Source organism: Rattus norvegicus, chromosome 3 (genome assembly GCF_021556685.1).
Source record: "Rattus norvegicus strain SHRSP/BbbUtx chromosome 3, alternate assembly SHRSP_T2T, whole genome shotgun sequence".
Classification (NCBI taxonomy): domain Eukaryota; kingdom Metazoa; phylum Chordata; class Mammalia; order Rodentia; family Muridae; genus Rattus; species Rattus norvegicus.
Window position 1 is genome coordinate 17,303,960 of NC_141536.1, and position 27,351 is coordinate 17,331,310.

Sequence of the window (27,351 nt, forward strand, 5' to 3'; positions counted from 1 at the left end):
TGAGTGCAGGCATGGGGCACCGACAGGAGGAATCCCTAATTCCTTGAAAATGCCTTTTTAAGTCAGAGAAAATCTGTAGTTGGGAGACACTCGGTCAGTACAGTGCTTGCTGTGCAAGCATAAGGGCCTGAGTGCTTTCCTAACGGTCACGTGAGTGCAGCACTGCATTCCCAGCACGGGAGAGGCTGGGGAGACGTAAGATCCCTGGGTCACTGTCCCTGGTCGCCTAGCCAAATCAGGGAGCTCCTTGTTCAATGAGAGATCCTGTCAAAAAAAATGGAGTGGGGAAGGATTGAGGAAGAACCCCAACATGGACCTCTTGCCTCCACATGTGGACTCCATCTCTGTAAATATGTGCACTCACCTATGTGAACACATACATCTGCCACATGCACATATATATGTGTACATACATACATATATACATACATACATACATACATACATACATACAAAGTAATTAAAGAAAATAAATCCTCTGCTGGGCTATTACTTGGCTCCAATGAAAAGTTTAAAAAAAGAAAGTCAACATGCATTAAAATTTGAAACAGCAAATAAATACAAGATTAGACTTAAGCCTCACCTACAGAGGCCAATAAAATGTTTGTTCAATGCCATATTGTTTTTAATCAAATTTGTTTATTCACTTTATATCCCAACCACAACCTTCCTCTCCTCCCAGTACCTCCTCATGCAGTCTTCCCCCCATTCCACCCTCCCCTTCTCCTTTGTGAAGCAGGATCCCCACTCTGGGTGTTACCCCACACACGTCAAGTCCTGCAGGGCGAGGTGCATCCTCTCCCACTGAGGCCAGACAAGGCGGACCATTTAGGGGGATAGGATCCACAGGCAGACAGGTGACAGATTCAGGGACAGCTTCTCCAGTTAGTTGTTGGGGGACCCGCATAAAGACCAAGCTGTTCGTACGTTACACATGTGCTGGGGGCCTAGGTCCAGCCCGTGCTTGTTCTTTGGTTGGTGGCTCAGGCTCTGGGAACCCCCAAGGGTCCAGGTTAGATGATTCTGTTGGTCTTCCTGTGGAGTCCCTGTCCTCTTCAGGTCCCTCAGTGCTTCTCCCAATTCTTCCATAAGACTCCTCAAGCTCCACCTAATGTTTGGCTGTGGGTCTCTGCCTCTCTTTCCATTGGCTGCTGGGTGGAGTCACTCAGAGGACAATTATGCTCTGTTGTCTGCAATCATAACGGAGTATCATTAATAGTGTTGATTTGGGGCAGTCATTCATTGGCTGTACCCTCTGTCTCTGCTCTACCTTTGTCCTGCAGGTCTTGTAGGCAGACACAGTTTGGGTCGAAGGTTCTGTGCGTGGGTGGGTTGCTGTCTTTATCCCTCCACTGGGAGTCCTGCCTGGCTAGAGGAAGTGTCCACTTCAGGAACCATAATCCTCCCCACTAGGAGTCTCAGCTAGAGTTGCCCCCATGTGCCCCCTGGTCAATGTCAACTTCTTAATTATGCTCATGGGTTTTAATTTAAGAGCATCTGACACCTGTTACCTCGTTTGCTGAAGTCACTTTGAGGCCCCTGAAGTCTAATGGATGATAGGAAGAGGTTACTGTGAATCCAGAGTGTGTTCCAAATATTTCCTAAAAATAGTTGATCAATAGGTGCTATTCCTGTCAGCTGAATCATCCAGTAACTATTTATTATTTCCAATTTCATAAAACAGTGTCACCTGGTTTGCTAGTATTGATACTGGCACCGTTAAGGGTTATGCCCACCCAGCTGGGAGAAAAGGCTTAGTTGTTTTAGCCGTTTGGCGTGTTGTTTCTCAGGCTTTCAAAACTCCCCTCAGACAAACTTAAGAACTGTACTTGGAATATGTGTGTCTACATAGTCTGAGAGCCTTAAAGGTATCAATTACGGTTCAGTTACCTGGAAATTTACCTAAGTCGTTTTTTATAACAATTCGTGTTTGCTCTGTTCCACCTATAGACACACAGTAGGTCAGAGCAGAATAGGTTACATAGATATACCACCGGCTTCAGCAGTTCCCAACCTCGGTCTCCTCACCGGTGCTTCTGAGATCATACTTTACACAGCAGGTTATGTGAAAGGTCAGAAACGAAGTGCTCTATGGAAAACACTTACTATTTCCCATACTCCAAATGCTTATACGCACCCTTTCCTTCTCACTTTAAAGATTCACTTTATTTCAATCATGCCTATGTTTGGGTGTCTGTGCGTGGGTATGTACACATGAGCAGGCCTCTCAGTGGCCAAAAGAGGGTTTACTCTGATGGAGTCGTAGGCAGTTGTGAGCCAGAGGGTCAAGGGTTCTGCTGTGCAATTTTGTCACCCGGTAATGTCAGGAGCTATCTCAGACAGTCTCACCAACATGAGGGCTGACCACATGTGGGCTGAACACGGACACAGCAGTGGACCGGCTACAGTGGAGGGGCTAGAAAGACCACGAGGCCTCAACTCTACACAAAGGGGAATGCTGTAGCAGGAGCAACAGTCTTCTCCAGGGCAGAACATACCAATTGGCTAGTCAATGCCAAATGATCAGCTCTGGAAACATACATTCAAGTATACAAACTAAGCAGGTTATAATTAGGAGTATATATGCATATATGTATATATATGTATATGCACACACACATACATGAATGCAATAACAATGAATTTGGAAGAGAGCAAAGGGATATACGGGCAGTTTGGGAGAAGGCAGAGGAAAGGGGAAATGATGTGATTAGATTATATATCATATAACATTATGCAATATATAGTATTATATAATATATGCATACAGAATATATAACATAGACATAATATACATATACACATACATACAATATATACATATACAATAGGTACAGAATGTACATGTAATATATAACATTGTATAACATTATATATTACAAATAAAAGAAATAATTAAAAAATAACTGAGAGCAAAATCAGAACTGTGTCGCTCCCCTTGTTTGTTTTCTCAAAGGCAGTGTATAAATGAGAATCGTTAAAGTTTTGGGAACATTAAGAAAGTTCCTTAATTTTGAAACATCTAGTAAGGCTGACACAGAAAGAAGATTTCAGCTTCTAGTGACGGTGACAGAATCATCTCCCTTTGTCATCTGGAGGCCCAACCCGAGACACTTAACCTCAGGTTCTTGTCTGAGACTCTGGATAAACACTCTTCTGAGTTTCTGCATAATGAGCTGCCTATGGTTTCATGGAGCCTTGGCTCTGGACTAGTGTTCTCTGCTGGGTGCTGCGGTGTTTCCAGTTCCCAAGAAAACAAGACTTTTCTTCTGAGCGTTACAAGTTATCTGCCTTTCAACTCTCAGATGCAACTAGGGCATGAAAACTGCTTTTCTTCCTACAGGGTTGCAAACTCCTCCAGCTCCTTCAGTCCCTCCCCTAACTCCTCCATTGGGGTCCCTGCGCTCAGTCCACTGGTTGGCTAGAACACCCCATAGGAAGAACAACAATATCAATCAACCAGACCCCCCCCCCAAAGCTCCCAGGGACTAATCCGCCAACCAAAGAGTACACATGGAGGGACCCATGGCTCCAGCAGCATATGTAGCAGAGGATGGCCTTGTCTGGCATCAATGGAAGGGGAGCCCCTTGGTCCTGTGGAGGCTCGATGACCCAGTGTAGGGAATGCTAGGGCATTGAGGTGGGAGTGGGTGGGTGGGTGGGGGAGCACCCTCATAGAAACATGGGGGATGGGGGAGGGGCTAGGGGTTTTGTGGAGGGGAAACTGGGAAGGGAGATAGCATTTGAAATGTAAATAAATAAAATAACCAATAAAAAATAATTTAGAGATAGCCAGGGAGCCGGGGGAGAAAACTGCTTTTCTTAGAAATTACCCATGTTTGGCAAGGTTCTGATAGAAAATGTTGTACTTACGGTGACTTGACATGTGGATATGCTTAAAGGTCATCTGGTGTGCTATTTCACAGCAGAGACTGAAGGCTTTGACACAGTTTGGGCCTATAGTCACACGGGCAGCTCGCTGCACACAGGTCTCATGCTCATTGTATCTGGCCCCATCGTAACAGCATTTCTTTATCACTGGATGCTTGTATTTAGAAGCTGAAATGGTGGCAGCACACGTGTCCTTATCACCAATATGCATGGCATCTCGGGCTTGAGAGTCTTATGGCTATTTTCTCTGCCACCAAAGGACTCCCTCCCCAAATATATTTGTGGAAAACAAGTCTTTCAGATTAGTTTTAGGCGTCAAAGTAATAGAGAACTGTTTCATTTTAAGATTATGGCCAATAAAACCTTGAATTCCCTTTCATGAATGTTTTTGAGGGGTGAATTAATCCCTGCCATCTGCCCTTTTCCCACCCACTGCATTTTAATTGGGGAAACCCCATGTCTTATTTTCCCTGGTCCTCAAATGCTGTAATCGCTGAGGTTTACGGCCTCACTGAGCTTGTACGGTACCTTGTTCATTTATTTTCTGCACCAAACAATCGCTTGTCTGGTGACACGTGACATGTGCTTTATCTGTGAGGGATAGAATGAATGGGGGAGGAGCGTTTAGGGTTACAGTGTTGCTATATCGCTTAAAAATTCATCTTGTCCCCCCAGGATCAACTCTCAACACTGATCAACTTAGAGTTAATCATCTGTCTACGTAACTACTTCACCCATCTGTAATTGCTTGTTTTTCCTCAAGCCATAAGCCTAGAGAGGTCACAGGAAGCCAGGCTACCCTGAGGACTGTACCACATCTATGACCAAGAACATGGATCTACAAAGGCTGGCTGGCTTCCTCGGGGCCACCTGAGCGTCAGAGTACCTTGCTTTTCCATCTTCTGTTGCAGATCGGTTGTGGGCATGACAGCCATTTTGAAAGCTTTCTCTGTGAGGGAGAGAAGGGAGTAGGGGAAGATATCAAATCTTCCTAAAACAGTCCCTTGACAGTATTCTATTCTACATTTCGATGACCCTCAAACAACCTGTAACGACCTGTAACAACCATTAACTGCCCAGCCTTCTACCCAACCAGCACTTCCCCTCGCCCCAGCAGGGTGCACCATCTGCACCTGGGGGTGGTTTGTAAACCTACATTACTAAAAGGATTGTTTGTGTGTGTGTGTGTGGGGGGGGCTAACTCTCTAGAAATAAGTTGGAATGGCCAAGGATTACCATGTCCTTGAACTTCAAAGTGCGTAGTTCCAGTTGTTGAAGCGTCTTCTCTATAGTTAGCCTTAATAGTCCACCTACCAAGTCTGTGAAAGCCAAATGTTTGAAATCACAGAGGGTACCGGGTAGTTTTAGTTAACAAGAGTCTATCTAATAGTTTCTACTTAGGAAGGTGGGAATATATGTACATGGTTGCAGGCGTGTTTGCGCCCATGCGTGCACATGTGTACACGTATACACACATACACACACACACACACTCACACACACACACATACACACCCTAAGTAAAAGTTTGGAGGAAAGACTTTTAAAATAATAAATAGACATAACTGAACATTTCAAAGATAACAGAGGTTGCTTAGCAACAGTCTTTCATCTTGTACTCTTTTCATACCTATTTTATTTTGATACAGAAATTTTGTTTTGAGAGCTGATGACAATTCAGAATTTACTTAATCCAAGAACATATAAGTTAAATTCACAATATAGTAAAAAAAAAAAAAAAAACCTGATAATAATGTCTCCAGAAAGATGGCAGGTCAGTGATGAAATTGACACCTCATATGAACAAAATTCTATCTGGAAGCCAAGCACGGCTTGTTTAAAGAGTAAAGTAATTCGGCCAGCAAATTTCAACCAGAACTATTTAGTGAGCATTTCACGAAGATCAGATACACAGAAGACGGAAGACCACAGACTTTCAGAGGAAACTCAAGGGTGTCACACGGTTTTCCCCAGCATGTTTGTCAAACATGTTACAGCCTCTCACTTGGGAAAGGAGAGGAATGCTACCTCATCAGCAGTTCAACAAGAGTTTAACCAAGTCCTTATAATGTCCAGTTATTGAGGTAAAATAAACAACGCAGACCTTGCCCTTAGGGAGTTTACAGTCTAGTGTTAGTGGGGGAGGAACAGGGGTAAGGGGAGAGAGAGAGAGAGAGAGAGAGAGAGAGAGAGAGAGAGAGAGACAGAGAGACAGAGAGACAGAGAGACAGAGAGACAGAGACAGAGAGACAGAGACAGAGACAGAGAGACAGAGACACACAGAGACAGAGATAAAAAGAACATACACAAGATTCAGAGGTCGAGAGTAAAGGGGATATTACATCACATCCAGGGATGGATCTGTGTAAAGTATTGATTCCCCATATACTGAGGAAGAGAACTGTGAGAAACAGTGTAAGAGACAGTGCATTTTGTGCAAAGAGGACAACAGGTACCAAGCTGCTAAAGCAGGAGAGTGTAGTCATGATGGGTTCCAATAATCCGCTATGAGACGACTGGCATGAGGAGATATCTAGGAAGTAAGAGTAGTAATTTATATAACAAACCTAATTCTGCAGTAGGGAATCTGTGGGAGTTAAGAAAATTCTATAATTTTAAATTGTCCAGATTATTTTAATCTCCCAACCTCAGTCCACGTGTGTAGGAAAAATGTTCTCAAAATGAACTCAATAGAAAGTCCCCTAGAGAGGCTAGAAAAGTGAGTGTAAGGCGGGGCGGTTCTGCTGTAAGTTTATGCCATGTATTTCTTGCTGCCCTGGCCTTAGACATCTTGTTCTGCATTCCTTGAGAGCAGAGATCGTGCGTGCTTAATTTCTATTTGGGATCTTGCTCTCTTATTGTGGTTTACACACCAGGGGTGCTCATTAAACATGTATTTCATCAGTTCCTGTTTTAAATCCAAAAGTCACACACACACACACACACACACACACACACACACACACACACACACACACGTTTCTTAAACCAAATCTCTGTACCATCTAGGAAAGGTGCTCTTCTGCTAGGCTGTAACCAACCCCCCACTGGCCTATAGACATAAGCTCTGTTAGGTTCCTTTAGAGGCAGCTCTTGGTGGTTTTGTTGGAAAATCAAAAAGCATTATGCAAAGATTCTTTTTTCTGTTGTCTTTCACTGTTGTCTCTATGAAAAGAACAAATGGGAAAATTTGGGAACTATGTATGTATGTATGTATGTATGTATGTATGTATGTATGTATGCATATATGTGTGTGTGTCCATTTATTGAAATAAGGTTTTGCTATGCTTCCCTAACTGGCTGGTAAAACATTCAAGCGATCCTCTTCCTTCAGTGTCCTGGGTAGCTGAGACTTCTGGTATGCTGGCGCTGTGCTCTAGTATCTGGGATTCGTTTTTGTTTTGTCAAGAATTGGCCTAACTTCTACAATACTCAGGGAGGTTTCCCGTGTTCGCGTCTGTGCTGTCCTTTGTCGGCAGTAGGTGGCACCACTGAATTACCTCCGCCTGTCAACACAAGTTCAGGCGTGTTTGTCAGAAAATAACAACCGCTTTTACATACTTAGGATTAGAAGGGATCTTGAAGTCAGGAAAAGAGGCAATTCCCGTGCCATTTCTTCCCCCTATTATGCCAACTTCGGATCCTTCGGGGTCCTTTGGGGAAACAAAACCAAACCAGACAACATGAAAATCCACCCCTGCCTTAGTTTATTTTTTGTTGTTATAAAAGAGTATCTGGTGCCAGGTAAGCTTTAAAGAACACAGACTTATTTTAGCCCACGATTCTGGAAGCTGGGGTTGAAAGAAGCCCACACTGGACAGGAGAGCCATGTGGCTTCAATGCTGGATGGAAACACAGAACTGCAGGCAAGCATTTATGAAGAGTTAGTTCTTAAGGCAGGCAGCCCTCCAAGAGAGTGCTGTCTCCTGAGAACTGCTCTTCTCAGTCCGTACATCTGTGAGGAAAGTGTCCCGAGTGATCGAGAAGAAGTAAATACTATGAAAGTCAAGACTGTTGTTCTGGTGACAGGCTCTAGGTCATCATCCACTGAGTAGACGGCAACCTTCACTGCAGGAATAAGTGACATCTTGTTAAACGAGGACTCATCTAATTTTTGAAACAAACACCCTCAGGGTGAAAATGATCTAAAATACACTGGATGGCATTCTCAAGGGTTCATAAAGCAATATATGTTTTTAGACACATCTTTAATGAGCTAAATCTCGTTAAAAGCTATATAACCTATAGATAAAAACATTTAAAGGAAAATGTTTGGTAAACATATACATTACTAAAGGTTCCTTCCTTTTAAAGCAAATCCTTATGAGTTACTTCTCCTGAATAAGATAGTTTACTGCATGAAAAATACGTATGTAAAACCTCCTGAGAACATGTATATGGTAGAAAATGACGTGCATCTGCAATTAGGCCACCATTTATCAGAGTTTCATAATATCAAAAGAATGAGATCTCCTGTGGGTTATATGAAAGCATCCAATACTACCTTACCTCAGGGTTGAAGAGTTTAAAGGGAAATTGGGAGTTTGGTTCAGATAGCATGCACCCTCCCAACTATGAAAACTAACAGGGCTCCAAATTAGTTCTTCCTGCAAAATTACCATGATCGTGTGACTGTGTTTCATTTGTGCACTAGGTCCTATGATTGCTCCCTCCTCTTTAAAAGAACGGTAGCAGCATCTCAGAACTGCTAGTCTCCTTGACCACACTAGGCAAGCATTCTGTCACAGAAGGCACATCACTAAGCCTTCGTTTACTTGCTACGTAGCCCAGGTTAGCCTGTGCTTTACAACCCTCCTACATCTGCCGTCCATGTTCTGACCTTAGAGCCACACCCCAATACCCTACCAGGACTTCTCCTTTTTAAATTTAGTATGTGTATCAAAGCTTATTTGTTTTTTAAATTTGCTTGCTTATTTTTGCATTTTAAAAGTAGGTTCACAGGGGTTGGGGATTTAGCTCAGTGGTAGAGCGCTTGCCTAGCAAGCACAAGGCCCTGGGTTCAGTCCCCAGCTCCGAAAAAAAGAAAAAAGAAAAAAAAAAGGTTCACAGGAAAAAAGCATTAGTGGAATGTTGACATATTTTTTTTATCTCGGACAGTATAGTTTTTAATCTCTACAAGTTTGAATTTGAGTCCTTAACATATCTTCTTTGTCTTTGTTTATTGTGTTCAATATTTTCTTAACATTCTGATTTTGGGGGAATTACAAGCATGAATAGTATAATTGCACCATTTCTACCCCTTCCTATTATTATACTTACACACACACACACACACACACACACACACACACACACACACACACACTATCCAAAACCACTTTTTGTCTTAATCTTTCTTGGACAGAAGGCTGTCTCTGCAGGAGACCTGTAGCTCTTTGTGCTCATGGGTAAGCACTTGGGAAACCAGGAATGTTAAACACACAGGGTTGTCTTCCAAGGGAGAGCCTTTATAACCTGTTTTCCACTCAGAAGGCTGGGAGTAGAGGTGCTTAACAGCTTGGTGACTTCTGTGTGGACAGGACACAAAAGGCTCTAGACTTTTTCACAAGTCTAGTTGTTTACCACATTGCATTGGAATTCACTGAATACAATTCTTTTTTTTTTGTATTTATTTATTATATATGAGTACACTGTAGCTGTGTTCAGACACACCAGAAGAGGGTATCAGATCTCATTACAGATGGTTGTGAGCCACCATGTGGTTGCTGGGATTTGAACTCAGGACCTCTGGAAGAGCAGTCAGTGCTCTTAACCACTGAGCCATCTCTCCAGCCCCGAATACAATTCTTTAATACAAGAATGCTCATTTGGAGGGCTGGTAAGTGTTCCTCCACAAAGTTAGCAGAACACGTTTATGGTTAGTGTTGTCAACTTGGGAGAGTCTCATCAGCCATTGACTGACTGCTGTAGCTCTTCGTCTAGGATTGAGGCCTTTTAAAATTTCCCTCATCTATATTGGCATATCAGCTGCTCAGAGATTACATGACCATGGGATGCCCAGTCCCAAATGGCACATCTAAAACACAACACCCTACCTACAATTCAGGGTACAGTGTGGACCAGAAGGCAGAATGTCTCAGAAATCTCAATAATGTGGTTGCCTAAACTACAAAGCTACATGGTGGAATTTCTAACTCAGCTCTTTGGGGACACAGTGACACAATTTCATTCTTCAAGGGTTCTCAAACTATTTCACAGCCAAGTCTTCACACACACACACACACACACACACACACACACACACACACACACACACAAATAGAAATAGTATCATAAGCCCAACGCTGTTTCCACTCTTTGCCAGCACTTGGTAAACTCTACCAAGAAGCATCAATGAAACTTTACCAAGGTAACAAAGTAAAATTTATGATCAGTTAAGTCCCCTACATCCTGTCCTCTCCTTCCTTCCATGTTATCTATCTCAAATGTCCCCTCCTGACTGGGGACAAATCCACCTTCCCCGTCTAGTTATTAGGAAAGAACTGTTAGCAGCATGTGGACAAAGCTAAGATCACAGGTCCTGAATTTCCAAACTGTGGTCTCCTCTCAGTGCTGGCTTCCTCTGTTCAGGGTTAGCTTGACCTTTAAATTTTAGCTGATTAGTAAACATGGGAACATTGTCTCCACCAGGGTACTCCAGATACAAAGAAACAGTTTCCACTTGACTCAGCACAAAAGAAGGAACATGTTTACACTGCCCTCATTATTTCAATGCCAGTTATTTGCAGTTTCTAACCTGGCATTAGGAATCGCTAGAATGATTCCTAATCTCTCTCCTCATTCCTTCTCAAGCCTGTGGCTCTTCTACCACACATCACTGCTCACAGTGTCCATGTTTATTACATCTGCCTACATGTTTTTGAGAGAACAAGAGAGGGCTGAACAAGTCAAGCCTCAGAGATGGAGTGCTTGCCTGGGATATAGGAGGCCCTGGGTGACAGAGTGTGTGAAGATGTGAGTGGGGTGGGGTGGAGGGTGGCCGGGCAAGCTCTAAGTACAGGGTCCTGCAGGGATCTGTCTGTTTTTTTTTCTTTTTTTCCGAGCGGGGAACCGAACCCAGGGCCTTGCGCTTGCTAGGCAAGCGCTCTACCACTGAGCTAAATCCCCAACCCCAGGGATCTGTCTGTAAGATGGCTCCTACGGGAGGCAAAGAAAGGGATAAGAGTGTTCTAAGCAGAAGTAACAGCACATTTCACCACTTCCATATGGATGAGAAAACGGTAGGAAAAGCAGTTGAGCTGAGGTCAGTTTGACTTGAGTCCACAGTTAGGGGTCAGGTGGGCATAGTAGATAAGGGAGCTGAGGAAGAGGTCAGGACATAGGCTTACAGAACGGAAGAACTCTCAAGAATATTCTAAGGCCCTTTATTTAAGGAAGCCTTAGAGACTTGAGTCTTTTTTTTAAGTAATTTATTAATTTTATTTTATGTGCATTACTGTTTTGCCTACATGCATGTCTATGAGAAGGTGTCAGATCCCGTGGAACTGGAGTTACAGACAGTTGTGGGCTGCCATGTGGGTGCTGGGAATTGAACCCTGGTCCTTTGGAAGACCATGCTCTTAAGCCATCTCTCCAGCCCCAAGACTTAAGTCTTTATTCTAAGATGCTTAAGCTTTAATCCTTCACGTATCTTCACATTACATGCATCAATAGGATAAAGGACTTTAGAATATTCTTATGGGCAGAAGTTATGGTCTCATACACCAAATTGTCTTGTTGGGGTCAGAGCAGTGATTCTGGCAATGACACTCTGGCTAAGCTGGTGGCAACATCCTCACCCTTTCTAGGTCTTTCCTTGCTCAGCCAGTGTAGCCTGTGCTCTTGCTGAGTGGTGTGGTGGCTGTCATACAGCCCCAGTCTACCTCTCTACTGACATCATCAGCGTCCACCAAAATTAGGAGATAGCTACTATGTACAAAGTTAAAAGACAGAACAAAGCAAAACAGGGCAGTTCTGCCTGCCATTGTTGGTCCTTCACACAGAGTGCCACCAATGAAGCATCCTAGGTTCCTCCAGTTGCATGCGGACCTTGCATAAATCCATCTCTAACTGTGGATTCGAAGCTAGTGATGACAAGTGGCGGATGAAAAAAAGCAGAATATTTTATAAACAATGTTGACATTTTTCTATGTCTTATTTTCGGTTCTGTGGGTGGAAAGAACTCAGTCATGAAGTTCATGACTTCTGCTGCTCCCCCTCTAACAGAAACAGTGAAAATATGAGACCATGCTTGACGGATCCTTTCTTAGGTGGGTAAACATAGAGAATCAGCATCTAGACACTCCTAAGATGTACTTTAATCCCTGCGAAACACAGAGCTCTCTTCTTTTAGATTTCTTTTTTCTAACATGACTGGCTACTGAATCTGAGAATTTTCCTTTAAAGATTTGCTTATTTTATTATATATGAGTACACTATAGCTGTCTTCAGACACACCAGAATAGGTCATCAGATCCCATCACAGATGGTTGTGAGCCACCATGTGGTTGCTGGGAATTGAACTCAGGACCTCTGGAAGATCAGTCAATGAGCTTAACACTGAGCCATCTCTCCAGCCCCCAAGAATGTTTTATAAACAAGATTTTAAGTGCATCTATTTCCCAGTGCCAAAGTTGTATTTGCAATTATGTCTTCTGTATTTTTGATAAACATTTTTTTAAATAGGGCAGATTAAATGATCATTAATTTTGTGATTTACTTAGAAGTTCCTCTATAAGTTAAAAATGAAAATGTTATTGGAGAGTATAAACATCCTGGGATTTGAGTTTCTCTTAAGTTGAAATTGTTTCCACTCAATTCCAGATGTTACACATATTTCTGTCAATTTTCTCCCCTGAAGCAAGCATCATACACCCTACCAGGCTGTTCTGGAGTGTACACAGGCTTGTCAGTGTGAACAAAGAGAGAGCTGTTGTCATAGACGATTGGCATTATTTCTAATTTTGAAAAATGCTTTGACACGACTTCCGAATACACATTTGAGAACCAGTTTTGTTCTTCAGACAACTCTTGGGCCTGAATCTGTAAGACAAGAACAAAATCCACCAATGAGAAAGTGTGACTGTAAAGTGTGCTGACCTATGATGATGATGATGATGATGATGATGATGATGATGATGATGATGATGATAATAAAATGTAATAGTAATAAAAATTCTAATCTCATTAAGACCAAAGCTGAGCTTGAGTATTGAGTATTGAGTGTTGGAAAGCTGGAGAGATGGCAGTACTTAGAAGCACCGGTTGATCTTCCAGGAGACAAAGGTTCAGTTCCCAGCACACACATGGTAACACAAACCACCCTGACTCCAGTTTCAGGCAATCCTATGCCCTCTTCTGGCCTCTGTGGGTACTACACACAATGGCACCCAAAAATACATGCTGGCAAAATACCTGTATACTTGAAATAAAAAATTAACAACAATGAGCCAGGTGTGACGCAGTGCATCATCAATCCAAGAACTCAGGAGGCAGAGGCAGGTGGATCTCTGTGAGTTTTAGACCAGCCTGGTCTACGGCGTGAGTTCCAGGACAACCAGGGCTACCTATAGGCTTCTGGATGTCTTGTTTCTCCGTTCCCCCTGTATAATATCCTGGTCAGTGGCGTGGACACTCGACATTACCCTACTGGCTTCCGCAACCACAGTCCAGATACATGCATTCCATGCGATCACCTCACCACCTTTATATGCCATGCTTTGGGGATTGAATACATGACCGTAAATAATCCAGTATTCTTACGATAATTTAGGGTTTGGAAACGTGGTAAATACTGCAATCAACTGCTATGTGATTATTACAAAAATTTGAAACAGTAAAAATCTATAGATTTTTTTTGCACTGGAATGTATTATAAAAAAATGAACTACAGCTTCTATCACGATGTTGGCTTGGTGTTTGCCTGGGATGCCTAACCGTCAGAGCGGGGTGTGTCTCTGACTCTTTTCTTTGCTCTTGGGACCCCTTTCCTCCCACTGGGTTCCTCTCCCAGCCTTGGTATCTGAGGGCTTGCATTGAGTCTCATTGTATCGTGTTATACCATGTTCCGTGGATGTTCCTAAGAAGCCTACATTTCTCTGAAGGGAAACGAAGGAGGCGTGGATCTGGAGGAGAGAGAGGTGGGAAGGGATGGGAAGAAAGGAGGCAGGGAAAAATGGCAGGCATGTCCTGTTGCTGTGCTGTCCAATATGGCAGCCAGTTGTCACACATGGCTACTCTAGCATATATAACATGGCCAATGCCATTGAGGAATTGGAGTATTACATCAGGGGCATTTAATTGATTTTAATCTGAAGGCAAATGTGGCTAGTGGCCTCTACGCCTCATAATAGAGTGTCTAGAGAAAGTAATAGTTGGGGGGGTGAACTTTACATTTTTATAGATCTAGTAATTGGAACGTTTTTTTTGCACTTACTCTCAACAGCATTAATGGAAAAATTCCTATGCCTGGTTAGAATTTATTTCAAGCAACGTTTCTCAACTATGAGTCATAGTTTATATTATACGCACCTCACACACACCCCACACATCCTCAAACATATATATATATATATATATATGATTTTCAAAGATTAAAATATATGGAAGATTCACTGCATTAACATTCTTTTATTTACAATGAAATGAAAAATCATTTTGAATTTGAACTATATATACATATTATATATATTTAAATTAAGCAGAAGTCTACTCCTATGATTATTAGATATTAAAAACTAGAACAAGGACTAGAGGGGTGGCTCAGTGGTTAGGAGTGCTTACTGCTCTTGTGTAGGACCTGAGGTTTTCTTTCCCAGTTTCCACATTAGACGGCTCCCAACCACCTGTGACTCCTGTTTCCAGGGGATCTGACTGACCTTTCTAGCATATAGGACCAGCATGTACATGGTGCACACAAACTCATGCAGGCACACATGCAAACAGACAAATAAAGAAAACAATTTAACTTGAAGATTTTTAAAAATCAAAATAAAACCATGAGAACTTAAAATATTAGAAAAATTGGTACTAGCTTTAGGGCCTTTATAGCAATTTCGCTGTTGCTGTCCTTATGAGTCTCACTGTGGAGAAACATCAGTTTCGGTGGAGCCACAAAGCCTCTTCTAAAGCTGACATCCTCCCATTTTTACGGTTTTCTGTTATCAGAATGTTTAATAAGACGGGTTGCAAGTACTTTTCCAAACAAATGTATTAAAATGACTCTTCATTGCCCTGGGATTTGAACCCAGGGCCTTGGGTATGCCAGGCGAGTGCTCAACCACTGAGCTATATCCTCTGCCTGGAAATGATGTAATGAAAGAAAATGTCATTAGCTTAAACTTGCTGTTTCTCTCATGACTGCCAGTGAGAGCTGTTCCCTGCAGAACAATCATTTCACTGGGGGCTGCAGCCGTAGCTCAGTGCTAGAGCTCTGACCTAACCTGAGACCCGGGTCCCACGCACAGTGCCCCATTATCACTAGAAAGGGGAAGGAAGTCATGCATTGTTTAAAGAAAAAAGGAAAACATGATTTTATTAGTTTGGGACACAATGCATGCGACTACTACTGAAGTTTGGGCAAATGCTTAAAGTAGGCATGTTTGTTTCTTTCCTGTTTTAGTGATAACTTTGTAGACAAAACTATTTTTAAATCATCTCCAAATGTTTCCACATCAATACAATTTTATTTTTTAATCAAAACTGTTTAACATTTGGATGTGTTACTTGAAAAGGAAACAAAAGTCTGTTTAGAATAGCCTTTAAGTCAGGGCCTGTGGAGATGGCTCAGTGGCTAAGAGCACTCCCTGCTCTTGCACTAGGGTTCTGTTCCAAGCACCTACATCTCCAGGGCCAGGAGATCTGACCCTTTCTGATCTTTGTTGACACCTGAATGCACATGGTGCACATAAACTCATGGAGGCACATCCACATAAATAGATAGATAGATAGATAGATAGATAGATAGATAGATAGATAGATAGATCTGTTTAAAAAAGGAATTTGGGCAGGGGCTGAAGGACTCAGGGGTTAAGGACCCAGGTTCAATTCCCAAGATCTACATGGCAGCTTATAACAGTCTATAACTCCAGTTCCAGAACATCTGACAACTTCATACAAACATACATGCAGGCAAACCACTAATGCACATAAAATAAAAATAAATAAATCATTCAATGAATATATGAAAAAGGAATTTCGATAAACTCATATTGTTATCAGGGATAGTCATGTAATAATCACACAATGGTAGATAGACTGATACAAATGATCAGATCTCTATGCTATCAATATTCAAAATTATAAATACTTTACCAAAAAGAATTTTATATTTATATTTTCAAAAGAAGGACAAATACTTACTGTTAAGATAGCAGAGTTTTGGAATTTATTTTCTGGTGATAATTCAACAGTGCCCGAAGAGTAATTAACATTTTTATTAGGATAGCTTTTCACAGAGATGGTTGTGTCAAATGCCTCGGTGTAGCCATAGGCTTGGACTGTAACATTTTCAGGAGCTCCAACTCGGAAGACAATTGGGGTTGAAATGATATATCTGCTGAAACAGGAAAAGGCTTAGTAGCTTCGGCAACTGTGGTGGTTTGAATAAACTTGATCCACAGGGAGTGGCACTATTAGGAGGTGTGGCCTTGATGGAGTGGGTGTGGCCTTGTGGAGGAAGTGTGTCACTGTTGAGCTGGGCTAGTAAGCTTCTTCCTAGCTGCCTGGGGATACCAGTCTTGTCTTGTCTGCCTTTGGAACAAGATGTAAACTTCTCAGCCTCTCGAGCACCATGTCTGCCTGGATGCTGCTAATTTTCCTTCCATGATGATAATGGGCTGAACCTCTGAACATGTAAGCCAGCCCCAATTCAATGCTGTCCTTTTAAGAGATGCCTTGGTCATGGTGTCTGTTCACAGCAGTGAAACCCTAAGAGAGGGACATATTCTTGTACCCCTTGTTCATAGTCATCTCACTGTAGATACATTTTCTAATAGTCACGATTGGAAAACCACACTCATTTTGTGATCTACGACAAATTCAGCATATTTTCTGAGAAGGAATAACTTGAAACTAAGTCCTGAAAAACAGAGCAGGGAATCTTCTGGTTTGCAGTGGGTCATTGTTCTACACCACCTGAAGAGGACTATATAAGACCATAAAGCATTAACGTTTCATATGCTGACATAAAAATAAAAACACACAAAAACAAGGCTGACTAGAACATGTAAGTGGGGTCATTGTCCTTCAATGAAGAAAAATATGAAATGGGCACTGGTCATTGAACACCAGCTCTGTCTTCCAGTGGCTGAGTGAGGTTACCCCGTTAGCCTGTTCTGTCACCTTTTTCTGTGGTGAGCTAAATAAGAGCATGTCTACAAAGCATTAGCAGGCTACTTCTCGAGATGGGTAAAGGTACATCTACACTACAGATGAGCCAGGGGTCTATCTGCAAACCAATGAACAGAGTACTGGTGTGAGCTAATCTGCAGTAGTTCATCACGTGACCAAGTCTTTAACTCTTTCACTGCCTACAGAAAGTCAGGGACATCCCAGGCACGACTGATTCCTAAGCTACATGTGAGCAAAAGCAATTCGATCAAGGCCAGATGGTTTATAAGTAAATGGGGCAGGGTTTTACTCCAGTTTCTATGTTTATAATTAGGGTCAAGGTTATAAGCCTACATTGACTCTTCAGTTTCCTTTTGCATGGAATTTATACCAAAACGAAACAAAACAAAACTATTTGAAGGCCAGCTTTGAAACACATTTTCTGTTGTTGCTTTCATGGAGAGAGTTTCTCTGCCTAGTAATGAGACCGGCTAAGATACAAGAGATCCTCTAGCCTCTGCCTCCAAAGTGCTGGGATCAAAGGCATGTGCCACCACACCCAACCATGCCTGGTTTTGAAACACAAAATTTTAAATTGTACAGTTTTCTTAATTATCTTATGAGGTGGGAACTTATTAAGAAAACAATAACAATAATAAATCACGATAGCATCTAATCTGAATAGTAAAAACTGAAGAGAAACTATGCAGAAGAGAAGTATGTATTAACCCCAGAGGACTCAGACAACAGAGTCATTTAAGAGCCCCAACAGATAGGGGTGCGCCCATCACCCAACCTGAGAATTATTGCAGGCAAGCGCCAATATTACAATATTTTCAAGCTATACTGTTATATTTCAACTTATAACTTAAAAAGATGAAAGCTTGTCACACCGTCAGTGCCGTCCACATAGGAAGTGTCCAACAGTTATTGAACGAAACAATGTATCCACAAATGATTGATTCCCACACTGTTCATGATAGCTCTGTCACTGTTTCCTAAAAATCGAGGCGCTGCCTTCCAGTAAGAGCCAACTGACTCCATAGAAAGAATTAAGAATATTTCTCTGCATGAAACATGGGAACCAAGGTTCTGACCTGAGTTTCCTAGATACTGCTTGTTTGCTTGTTTGTTTTTGAAGTGAGAAAGAAGACATAAAGTTAGACGGGGAGCATGTAGGAGGAATTGGGGAAGGTAAAACATTATGATCAAAAGGTTTTTTAAAATTTTTTGAATGTCAAATAAACTTTAAAAAAAAAACAAAAACAAAAACAAAAACAAAAACAAAAAAACTGATCCCCAAGTAACTGTGGCATAACTGTATCAAAAAACACAAAGAAACTAAGAACCAAAGATAAATGAACAAAAGGAAAAAAAACCCCACAGTGTGTGTGTGTGTGTGTGTGTGTGTGTGTGTGTGTGTGTGTGTGTAGCCTTTACTTAAGTTTTTGTTGGCTAGTACTGTAATTGCTCTCTCCTCCTTACAGGCAGTCACTCACTGACTCTAACTAGGCAGGACTTTCTCATTCAGATGAGCTTGCACACCGGGCGTCTCAAAGGAGCCAAAATGGTCAGATTCTCACAGTCTGAGGATAGAACGCACTTATCGGTCATCACAGCTTGCACACGCCATACATCAAAGATGCTTTGCTTTACTTACGTTTGTTCCTGTTCCCAACTTGGCTCAAGGAAGATCAAAAACAGAAGTGTTCCCCAAAAGCCCAGGGCTTGAAACGGTACCAAAACCATAATATGTCACTTCTTCGAAGTTACTTTCCGTTTAAGTAAAGTGAACATGAAGTTTGGGGATCAACTAGGTCATGTTAATTATTAACACAAGGAAAGGGGATCGCTACATAAAGACAACTGAAATCAGAACAGAAACAGCCATTTCAAGCCTGGGAACACAGGCAGAAGGTATTGTGTAGCAATTTGCACCAGGGCACTTACTTTAATTAGTGCGAAATAAGGACTCAACCAAGGGAGCCTGGCCCTTTGAAGACAGGCTCGGCCTAGAGTGCCTTTGGCTTTCTCTCCTGGTCATTTGCTCTGATGCTCTGGCCTTGTTCAGCACACCTGTGACAAATACCTGAGACAATTTAAAAGAGAAGATAATTATTTTACTCATGGTGTCTGAGGTCTCAGCCCATGACAAGTTGTCCTCATTGCTTCTGGCCCAGACATCGTGAGTCATACAGAACAGTGAGCAGCATGCATGGGAGCATCCTCACCTCAGAGCACCCTCACCTCGTAACTGACAGGAGAGCCGATGACGGGCAAGGATCAGACACAAGATACCTTTCGAAGGCATGTCTCTGGTCATCTACTTCTATAAATAAGTCCATCTCTTAAGTCCTTACCACCTTCCAATAAGGCCATCAAATTATGACCCCATAATGGAATCACCCGTTGATAGGTCAGAGCACTGAGGATCCAGCTGCTCCCATGAAGCCTCATCTGTAGCGGGTTTTTGCTACTTTGTAGACTCTTCTTTTTCCCACCCTTTATTCCGCCCCCATTCCTGGTCCCACCCACTAACACTACATAGAAGAGGTACAAGGAGTGAGGGGAGAGAGCAACTAGAATTTCTTTCCTTTAGTTTCTTCTTTGACCATGGCTACTCACAGAATGCAACTAACCTCCCTAAAGGACCAGCAGCCGCCCACGTATCTCTTGGGATCCTTGCATTTATGTATCTCTGGAAATTTCCCAGAATTCCAAATGTCACACAATTGCTGATACTATCTGCAGCTGGCAAAAACATGCTTCTAGTAGAGAGTGATGCAAAATGATAGTCCGATGCTGTGGACAGCCTGAAGCAGCCCCGAATCCCCACATCTGGGATTAAAATGAAAACACATTCTTATATTTCTGTGTTTTTATAGAAACCAGAATTCCAAACTTGTTGCTACACACATCAGCTGGCAAAGAAGCCTTTAACATGTAAGCGTTAGATTTGATGCTGCAGCTTCAAACTTTATGTCTTAGTTTGGGTTTTACTGCTGTGAACAGACACCATGACCAAGGCAACTCTTACACAGGCAAACTTAATTGGGCTGCTTTACAGGTTCTGAGGTTCAGCCCATTATCTTCATGACGGGAAGCATGATAGCATCCAGGCAGATGTGGGACTGGAAGAGCCAATAGTTCTACACCTTGATCCAAAGGCAGACAGGAGAAGACTGATTTCCAGGCAACTAGGAGGAGGGTCTCAAAGCCCACCCCCAGAGTGACACACTTCCTTTACCAAGGCTCCACCTCTTATAAGTTCACACCTCCTAATAGTGCCACTTCCCAGAGATCAAACATATTCAAACTACCACACCTTAATAATACCTGATGGCTTCTACTTGCTTCTGATGTTGACGGAAACCTACCTGTATTTATTTTCATGCCAACATGATTTGAGGATGGGTCTGAATCGGACAAGGCTGCCAAGGCAATCCCTCTTAGAGAACACCCGAGTGATGGCATCCTTGGTCTTGGACGCCTATATACAGTCTATGAATAATCCGACATCTTTCAGAGAGGGACAAGGAATGCTTGCTCAGTCTGCCAGCCCAGAGAAGGGACAATGCGCTGACCATGTCACCTTGAGGATGCTGGCACTACACTCTAAGTCACCCAAAAGTTTAGTATTTAGCAGGAAATGCACACACTCCCACATCCACACACTGGGAATTGGCACTCATTCAGATGCAACGTGCTTTGTTTAAAAAAAAAAACCGCACACCTTTCAGTGGGACATACACAGCTTTCATGTAAGAACCAGAGGCAGACTCCTGCAGCAACCGACTCTAGTCATTCATACATGAATAAAATCACGGGCAAATGTATTTGTAAGTCAATGTCTATGTGAATAAAATTTTACCTTTAAGATTTTTTTCAATTAAGTTTATTTTCATAACGTTTTATATTCAGGAGAAATAGTTTTAGTTATAGACTTCTTTATTATCATTCTCTCTATCTCCCTAGACGTTCGCTATTTGCAGGAAAACAAATGTCTCTAAATGTATTTACAGAAACTGCCATGGCTTGTCAATGCTGTGTCAGCACTATTTAGTTTGCATTCCTAAGGTCCTGTTTACCAACCATTTTAAAACGCATTTCTAAAAATGTATTCCTTAGGAATTTATACATGTAAATAATGTGTAGTTCAACTATTTTTATACCACACTCCTCCCTTCCAGTCCCCCCAACAGGTCCCCTATTCTCTACTGCATGTCCCTATTTTTTATGTATTACATATGCATTACATATATCATGCTGGGTCTAATTTGTGCTGTCCATATATGGCTGGGTATGGGACTATTCACCAAAGCCTGGTCAACCTATCAGGGGCCACACCAGTTAAAAAGCTGGATTCTTCCCTGGCAGCCACCAAGGCACCCAGCTAAAGGATAAAGGAAGAAAAAGCAGGACTTGATGTGCAAATTTCTCCGAAGGCGTCTCTTAACACGCGTCCCCGAAGTAATGTAAACCGAGAAACTTTGTCTTGACCGCCCAGCGCATTCTCTCATAAAAACGTCTGTAAAAGGGTTCCGCTGGGTTGTGAAAGATGAATCTAATTTTTTTTTCCTATTCTTTTTTCGGAGCTGGGGATTGAACCCAGGGCCTTGTGCTTGCTAGGCAAGCGCTCTACCACTGAGCTAAATCCCCAACCCTGATGAATTTAAACAGAGGGATTTTGCCATCATTTGGGCAAAAGTCAAACCGGGTAAGTTAAAAAACACAACGTGAGGCTTCCTTCAAAGGTGTCTGTGATGTGCTGGTCTCAAGCTGTTAGCCACGGAGGGATCATTTACACCGCTGGTTATGTGTTCATGTTTGTACGTGGACCCACATTATCACTAGGAGTGAAGCAAACTCAGGGGCAAACACTGGGAGCCCAAACGGGTCCTCAGGTCAAGTTTCACACTGTTCCCAGTGCTTGTGTAACTTAGTACACAGACCTTTAGCATTCTCAAATGTTGCAACTTACAAAGTTCTTTCTTTCAACCTGTGACAAATAGAAGAAAAACAGCTTAGCAGCTAATGTTAATGTTTCTGGACATCAGCACTCCTACAGGGTAGCTGAATGATTGATGGGTGGGGTTTTTGCTATGGTCAACTATCCTGGGCACAGCAGCTTGCTGGGCAAACCTGGCCTCCACCCACTAGATGTCAGTAGAACCTTTGGAGCAATAAAATCACCTATACTGTGATTTCTCTACGGATGACAACCAAATTCACATCTCCGTTATAGGCCTCACTTTCCAACGTTGGAGTGCGGTGACCTATTCTCTATCCACATTCATTAAGTGGTCATATCCAACTGAATGCATTTGAGCAGGATACTGTTGGACCCAAAGGACCACCACCAAAGATCCGCTCGTCCCCAAAGACCACCAGAGCCGAGATCCGATGCAATCAGCAAGAGGTTTATTAATTTCGGCGTGTTGGGGTTCCTCAGCCTTCAAGCGGGAGAAGGCGGCGAAGAACCCCGTTCTACAGATACATGCTACTTTTAAGCACAAGAACCACAAAAGCCACAGGAATGGGGATGGGTACATCGAGGCACGCAAGGATTGGTTGGAACCATTTGCTCTTTAACTTTATTGGTCCACGTCATGGTCACATTGTCCTTTGTGCCTGGAGCAATGCTGTGGTTTTGGGTGGTAGAAAGTCCCTTCCAGTCCTGTCGGTCATGTGACTACCACGAGGACAGGGTGTAACTAGGTCATAAAACCACAAATGGGTGGTGGAGGTATAACTGGTGGAATTTCCCGGCAGGTGAATTTTTCTTAGGGGAGGGGTGTAGCTTGTGGAATTTTCCTTTGGTTCCACAATACATTAATACTAACAACCCTTCACTTGATTTCCTGGGCTTTTCTCTTAAACACCGCAATCGTGTAGGTTGATGTCTATATGCAGGTGAGGGCTGGTACAAGTTAGGTCAAGGCCCATGATTGGACAGTGAAAAGTTAGGCGGGAACAAAGTTTTTATAAGGCGGGAAAGAAGAGGAAAGAGAGAAGAACCAAGATGGAGGCAAGAAGGAGGACCCAGATCCGTGTAGCCCTAAATGGTCATAGGTAGTTATGAGTATTTGAGGGATGGATTTCTATAGGTCAACTTATCTTATTTAGGTGGGCGGTTTATATCTTTATCAATTGGTTGTGAGTTTATTGTGTGGATGTATTGTGAATTGAGACCTTAACGTATAAATCTGATTGCTAAATTACAGCTTGTGGAGTCTTGATTTTAACAGGTTGTTGGGAATTTATACCATGACTATTAGGGGGCGATGCTGGGAATGTAAACAGAGCATCGGCTGAGAGCTAGAGTGGGGTCACAGAGCCTCGGGGACCAGCTGCTGTTGGGACTTCTGGAATCCTGATTTTACCGGGTTGCTGGGACCAGAGAGTTCCCGGCTAGACAGTCGGGGGAGGGCGGCTAGCAATGGGGATGGCGAGACTGCCAGGGCTAGAGGATAGCTAGAGGTAACATGGCGTGGTGCCACACTAGAACTGGCCCCTGCTGGGTTAATTGGGGGAAGATAGTAAAAGCAGTCTCTGAAATTTGATCTTTCATAAATGGCGGCAGGCGAGCTGATATTTGTGTTTAGAATCAGATCATTTTCTCAAATCTACATTCTCAAGCACCTAAGACAGGATTTATATTTACCATGGAAAACCTTTTTTTTTGTAAACTATACCTTACTCCATGAGACTTGGGGGTTAAAAGCATAAATGAGCGAGTCAGACAAAAATCCCAGCGTGGATGGGGAAGTCAGAGTCTCAAGCCTAGCTGAAGAGGAGCCGGCAACCAATGGATGCTAGGAGACTCAACTTTCCTCATGGGCGAGGCCCCCGAGAGGCTACCCATGCTCCAGGAGGCAACCGTATGCCCACACACATACCGACAGCACTTGATCAACTCAGTGGGATGCAGGAAAAAACAAAACAAGACGTTAATTTTGAAAGGAAAAGTGTGATAGGGAACAGGGCAGGAAATGGGGAAGGAGAGAAGAGGTTGTGTTTGGTCAACTACATAGCTGGGTGGTGGCGCACCCCTTTAAACCCAGCACTCAGGAGGCAGAGACAAGCGGATCTCTGTGAGTTTCAGGCTAGACTCGTCTACATAGCTAGTTCCGGGACAGCTAGGGCTACACAAAGAAACCCTGTCTCAAAAAAAAAAAAAAAGGATAGATAGATAGATAGATAGATAGATAGATAGATAGATAGACAGACAAAATGCCCTAAATGAACGTATTAAATCTCCAACCAACAGAACAACCTTTTTTTTTTTTTTTTTTTGGTTCTTTTTTTCGGAGCTGGGGACCGAACCCAGGGCCTTGCGCTTCCTAGGCAAGCGCTCTACCACTGAGCTAAATCCCCAACCCCACAACCTTTATTTCAAAATACAGCCATAATTCAGAAAATTTTTAAAGTCACACTAGGAAGTCACAGTAATGGCAATAGTAGAAGCTGGGCATCTGTCTGCCTGACAAGTTCCTCCAATTCTCTTTTAAAGGAGATGCATGCAGTGATTGGTGTGGACTATGAAATAGGATCGAGTGAGAACAGCCTCAAAAGCCTTGCTAGGGTTTGGACAAAAGATCTAGAGAGAACTACATGCATCACTGTGCCCCTGCCCATCTTCCAACCCCGGAGAAAAGTCCCAGCCATGTGGCCTTCACACCTTCCCAGCTAATACTGATATTGTCATTTAGATGTAAACCAAACCAAACCAACCAACCAAACAAGTTCGCATCACGGAATGAATTTACATGAAATGTGGGCTGCCCTCTCTTTTGCGTACTCTTGTTGGGGTTCTCTCAGTGTGCTAAGACTGCTGATATTCATGATAACCAGCCAACGGACTCTCTCTTCTGACGTCTCTAAGGCTGGAGGTACAACCCAGGTTTTCACCGTGCTAGACCCAGAAGCTTAGTTCTACATCCATATGAAGGAGAAAAATAGGTCAGCATGAAAGCAGAGGAAAATGAGTGTTGTGAGAGAGACCCCTGGATTTTCTGTGTGTGTGTGTGTGTGTGTGTGTGTGTGTGTGTGTGTGTGTGTGTGTGTTTTTGAGGACTACTGACAGGACTGATGAATTAACTCTGGCACAGTGTAATTTGAGAATGGAACTCATTTGCATATCATTACAGATTAGGGAAAAACAGTCACGAGTTTGCTCAATTAATCCAAGTCTCTGTTTGAAAGACAAGTACCAAACAAGGAACAGAACTGAATCTCACCAAAGTACACATACTGAACTAATACATCTGAACTTCGACTAAAAATGGATACGACATCCTTTCAAGGCTAAATGGATGCTTGCATACAGTTTGCTTTTCAATGGCAAAGACAATTGTGCTGTAGAGTGTCGGGGAGGCAGCGTCATTCACATCAGAGTCAACAGTGCCCCCTGTTGGGAGTTATCAGAACTTCCCATTAGGTTAAATGACCTCAGCTTCTACAAACAGGCTTAATGCTGCTTAAAAGGTTCCTCTTCCATATTGAGCATCTTCACTCCAGACTTTTGTACAATTCATACTAAACTACGTTTGTGTATTACTCATGTTTTCTCCAAACTGCTCTAAATTACTTAATATCTAGCTCATTGCCAACTTTCCCATTCCTTTCTGGGGTTTATATAAGTTGTTCTCTTTGCCAAGCAAATGCACCTGCCCCTTGGTTAACTTCTCTCAGGGTTAAGATGAAACTTGACTTCTAACAAGTCTTGCTTAATGATAAAACAATTAGAACTTACTGAGAACTTACTACGTATCAGCTATTGTTCTAAGTTCTTTCAAACCATTAAGGGAAACTCCTGGAAATGGGATGATTATCTGTTATATGGGAGAGGAAACTGAGGCAGAGAGGAAATTTGTAAAAGTGTTAGAAAAATGAGCCAGGAAGTTTGTGGTAAAGAAAGGAAACGTTAATGCCTGACTGGAGGATAAGGTAGTTAAAGAGGTATGATGGAGAGGCTGGAGAGATGACTCAGTACTTAAGAGCATCTGGCTGGGCTGGAGAGATGGCTCAGTGGTTAAGAGCACTGACTGCTCTTCCAGAGGTCCAGAGTTCAATTCCCAGCAACCACATGGTTGCTCACAACCATCTGTAATGAGATCTGATGCCCTCTTCTGGTGTGTCTGAAGACAGTATAGTGTACTTATATATAATAAATAAATAAATCTTAAAAAAAAAAAAAAAGAGCATCTGGCTGTGCTCTTCCAGAGGACCCAGGTTCGATTTCCTGCGCCCATATGGCACCTCACGAAGGTCTGTAACTGCAGTTATAGAGGATCCGATGTCCTCTTCTGGCCTCCGCAAGCACATGGTGAAGACAAACATGCAAGGAAAACAGGAACTACAGCAGAAGGCAGCATTTTGAGGCAGTCCCCGCGCAAATCTATGTAAATGCTTATGGTTTTAGTTCCTTTGTTCTAACAGAAGGAGCACTTTTTGACTGTGAATTCTAGGTTCATATATCTCCCTAAACCTCAAGTGAATGGCAGCTGGAGACCAAGAAATCCTTAGGTGCAGTCAAATCCGGCTCGATCGGTTCCCAACAAGGACAATTTGTCTCTGAAATAGTCGCGTAAAGGATAGTGTGCTTTGAGTCACCGGAGAGCTCAAGGCCTGCCTTCCATCATCCCAAGACAGAATACTGTGAACACCTCTATACTGGTCCCTCCGGTTGTTGCCTTAGGGAAAGGCACGACCAGCCTTCCCTCCCACTGGTTCAGCGGGAAACCTCTCCTCAAAGACTCAGCGCCCAAAAGGCTGACCACAACCCGGAAACCTCGCACCCAAAGCTGAGCGCGCGCGGAGGCGGCAAGGGTGGCGGGAAGAGCCTCCGCCCCGCCCACTAGCTCCGTGCTGGAGGCGTGGTGAGAACAAACCCCGCCCACACCAAGCGGGACCTCTCGGCAACCGGCACAACACAACAAAATGGCTGCGATGCCGCCGGTCGCCTGAGGGGAGGTATCCCAGCGTCTCCGCATCGCCTCTCCCCCTTGGCTGTTCCTTCCGGTGCTGAGGCGGTGAGTGTCGTCCTTCGGCGTCTGGACCAAGCAGGGGAGGCGGGCGGCAAAGGCCGGAAGGCCCGGGCCCAGCGTGAGGTGGGCCGGCTCCGGACGC

General features: G+C 43.0%; 2 protein-coding genes across 20 annotated transcripts in view; one reads left to right on the forward strand and one right to left on the reverse strand.

Annotated features, from left to right (window-relative positions):
• Positions 1-610: 610 nt before the first annotated feature.
• Positions 611-19,159, reverse strand: C5l1 (complement C5 like 1). 6 transcript variants are annotated; one of them, XM_087652998.1, is made up of 9 exons: positions 18,881-19,017; positions 16,252-16,444; positions 12,771-12,933; positions 7,453-7,544; positions 5,128-5,210; positions 4,778-4,840; positions 4,420-4,482; positions 3,874-4,059; positions 878-1,190 (listed from the first exon to the last, which is right to left on the reverse strand). In XM_087652998.1, exons 3-9 carry the CDS (start codon positions 12,828-12,830, stop codon positions 1,177-1,179), a joined length of 561 nt encoding a protein of 186 aa, XP_087509124.1. In that variant the 5' UTR covers positions 12,831-12,933; positions 16,252-16,444; positions 18,881-19,017; the 3' UTR covers positions 878-1,176.
• Positions 19,160-27,116: 7,957 nt separating this feature from the next.
• Positions 27,117-27,351, forward strand: part of Cntrl (centriolin) — a 72,721-nt gene continuing 72,486 nt past the window's right edge. For 13 of the 14 annotated variants that reach the window (XR_015683099.1, XR_015683102.1, XR_015683101.1 and 10 more), the window contains exon 1: positions 27,117-27,254. The gene's annotated coding sequence lies outside the window, so the exon portion shown is untranslated. 14 annotated transcript variants of the gene reach the window in all.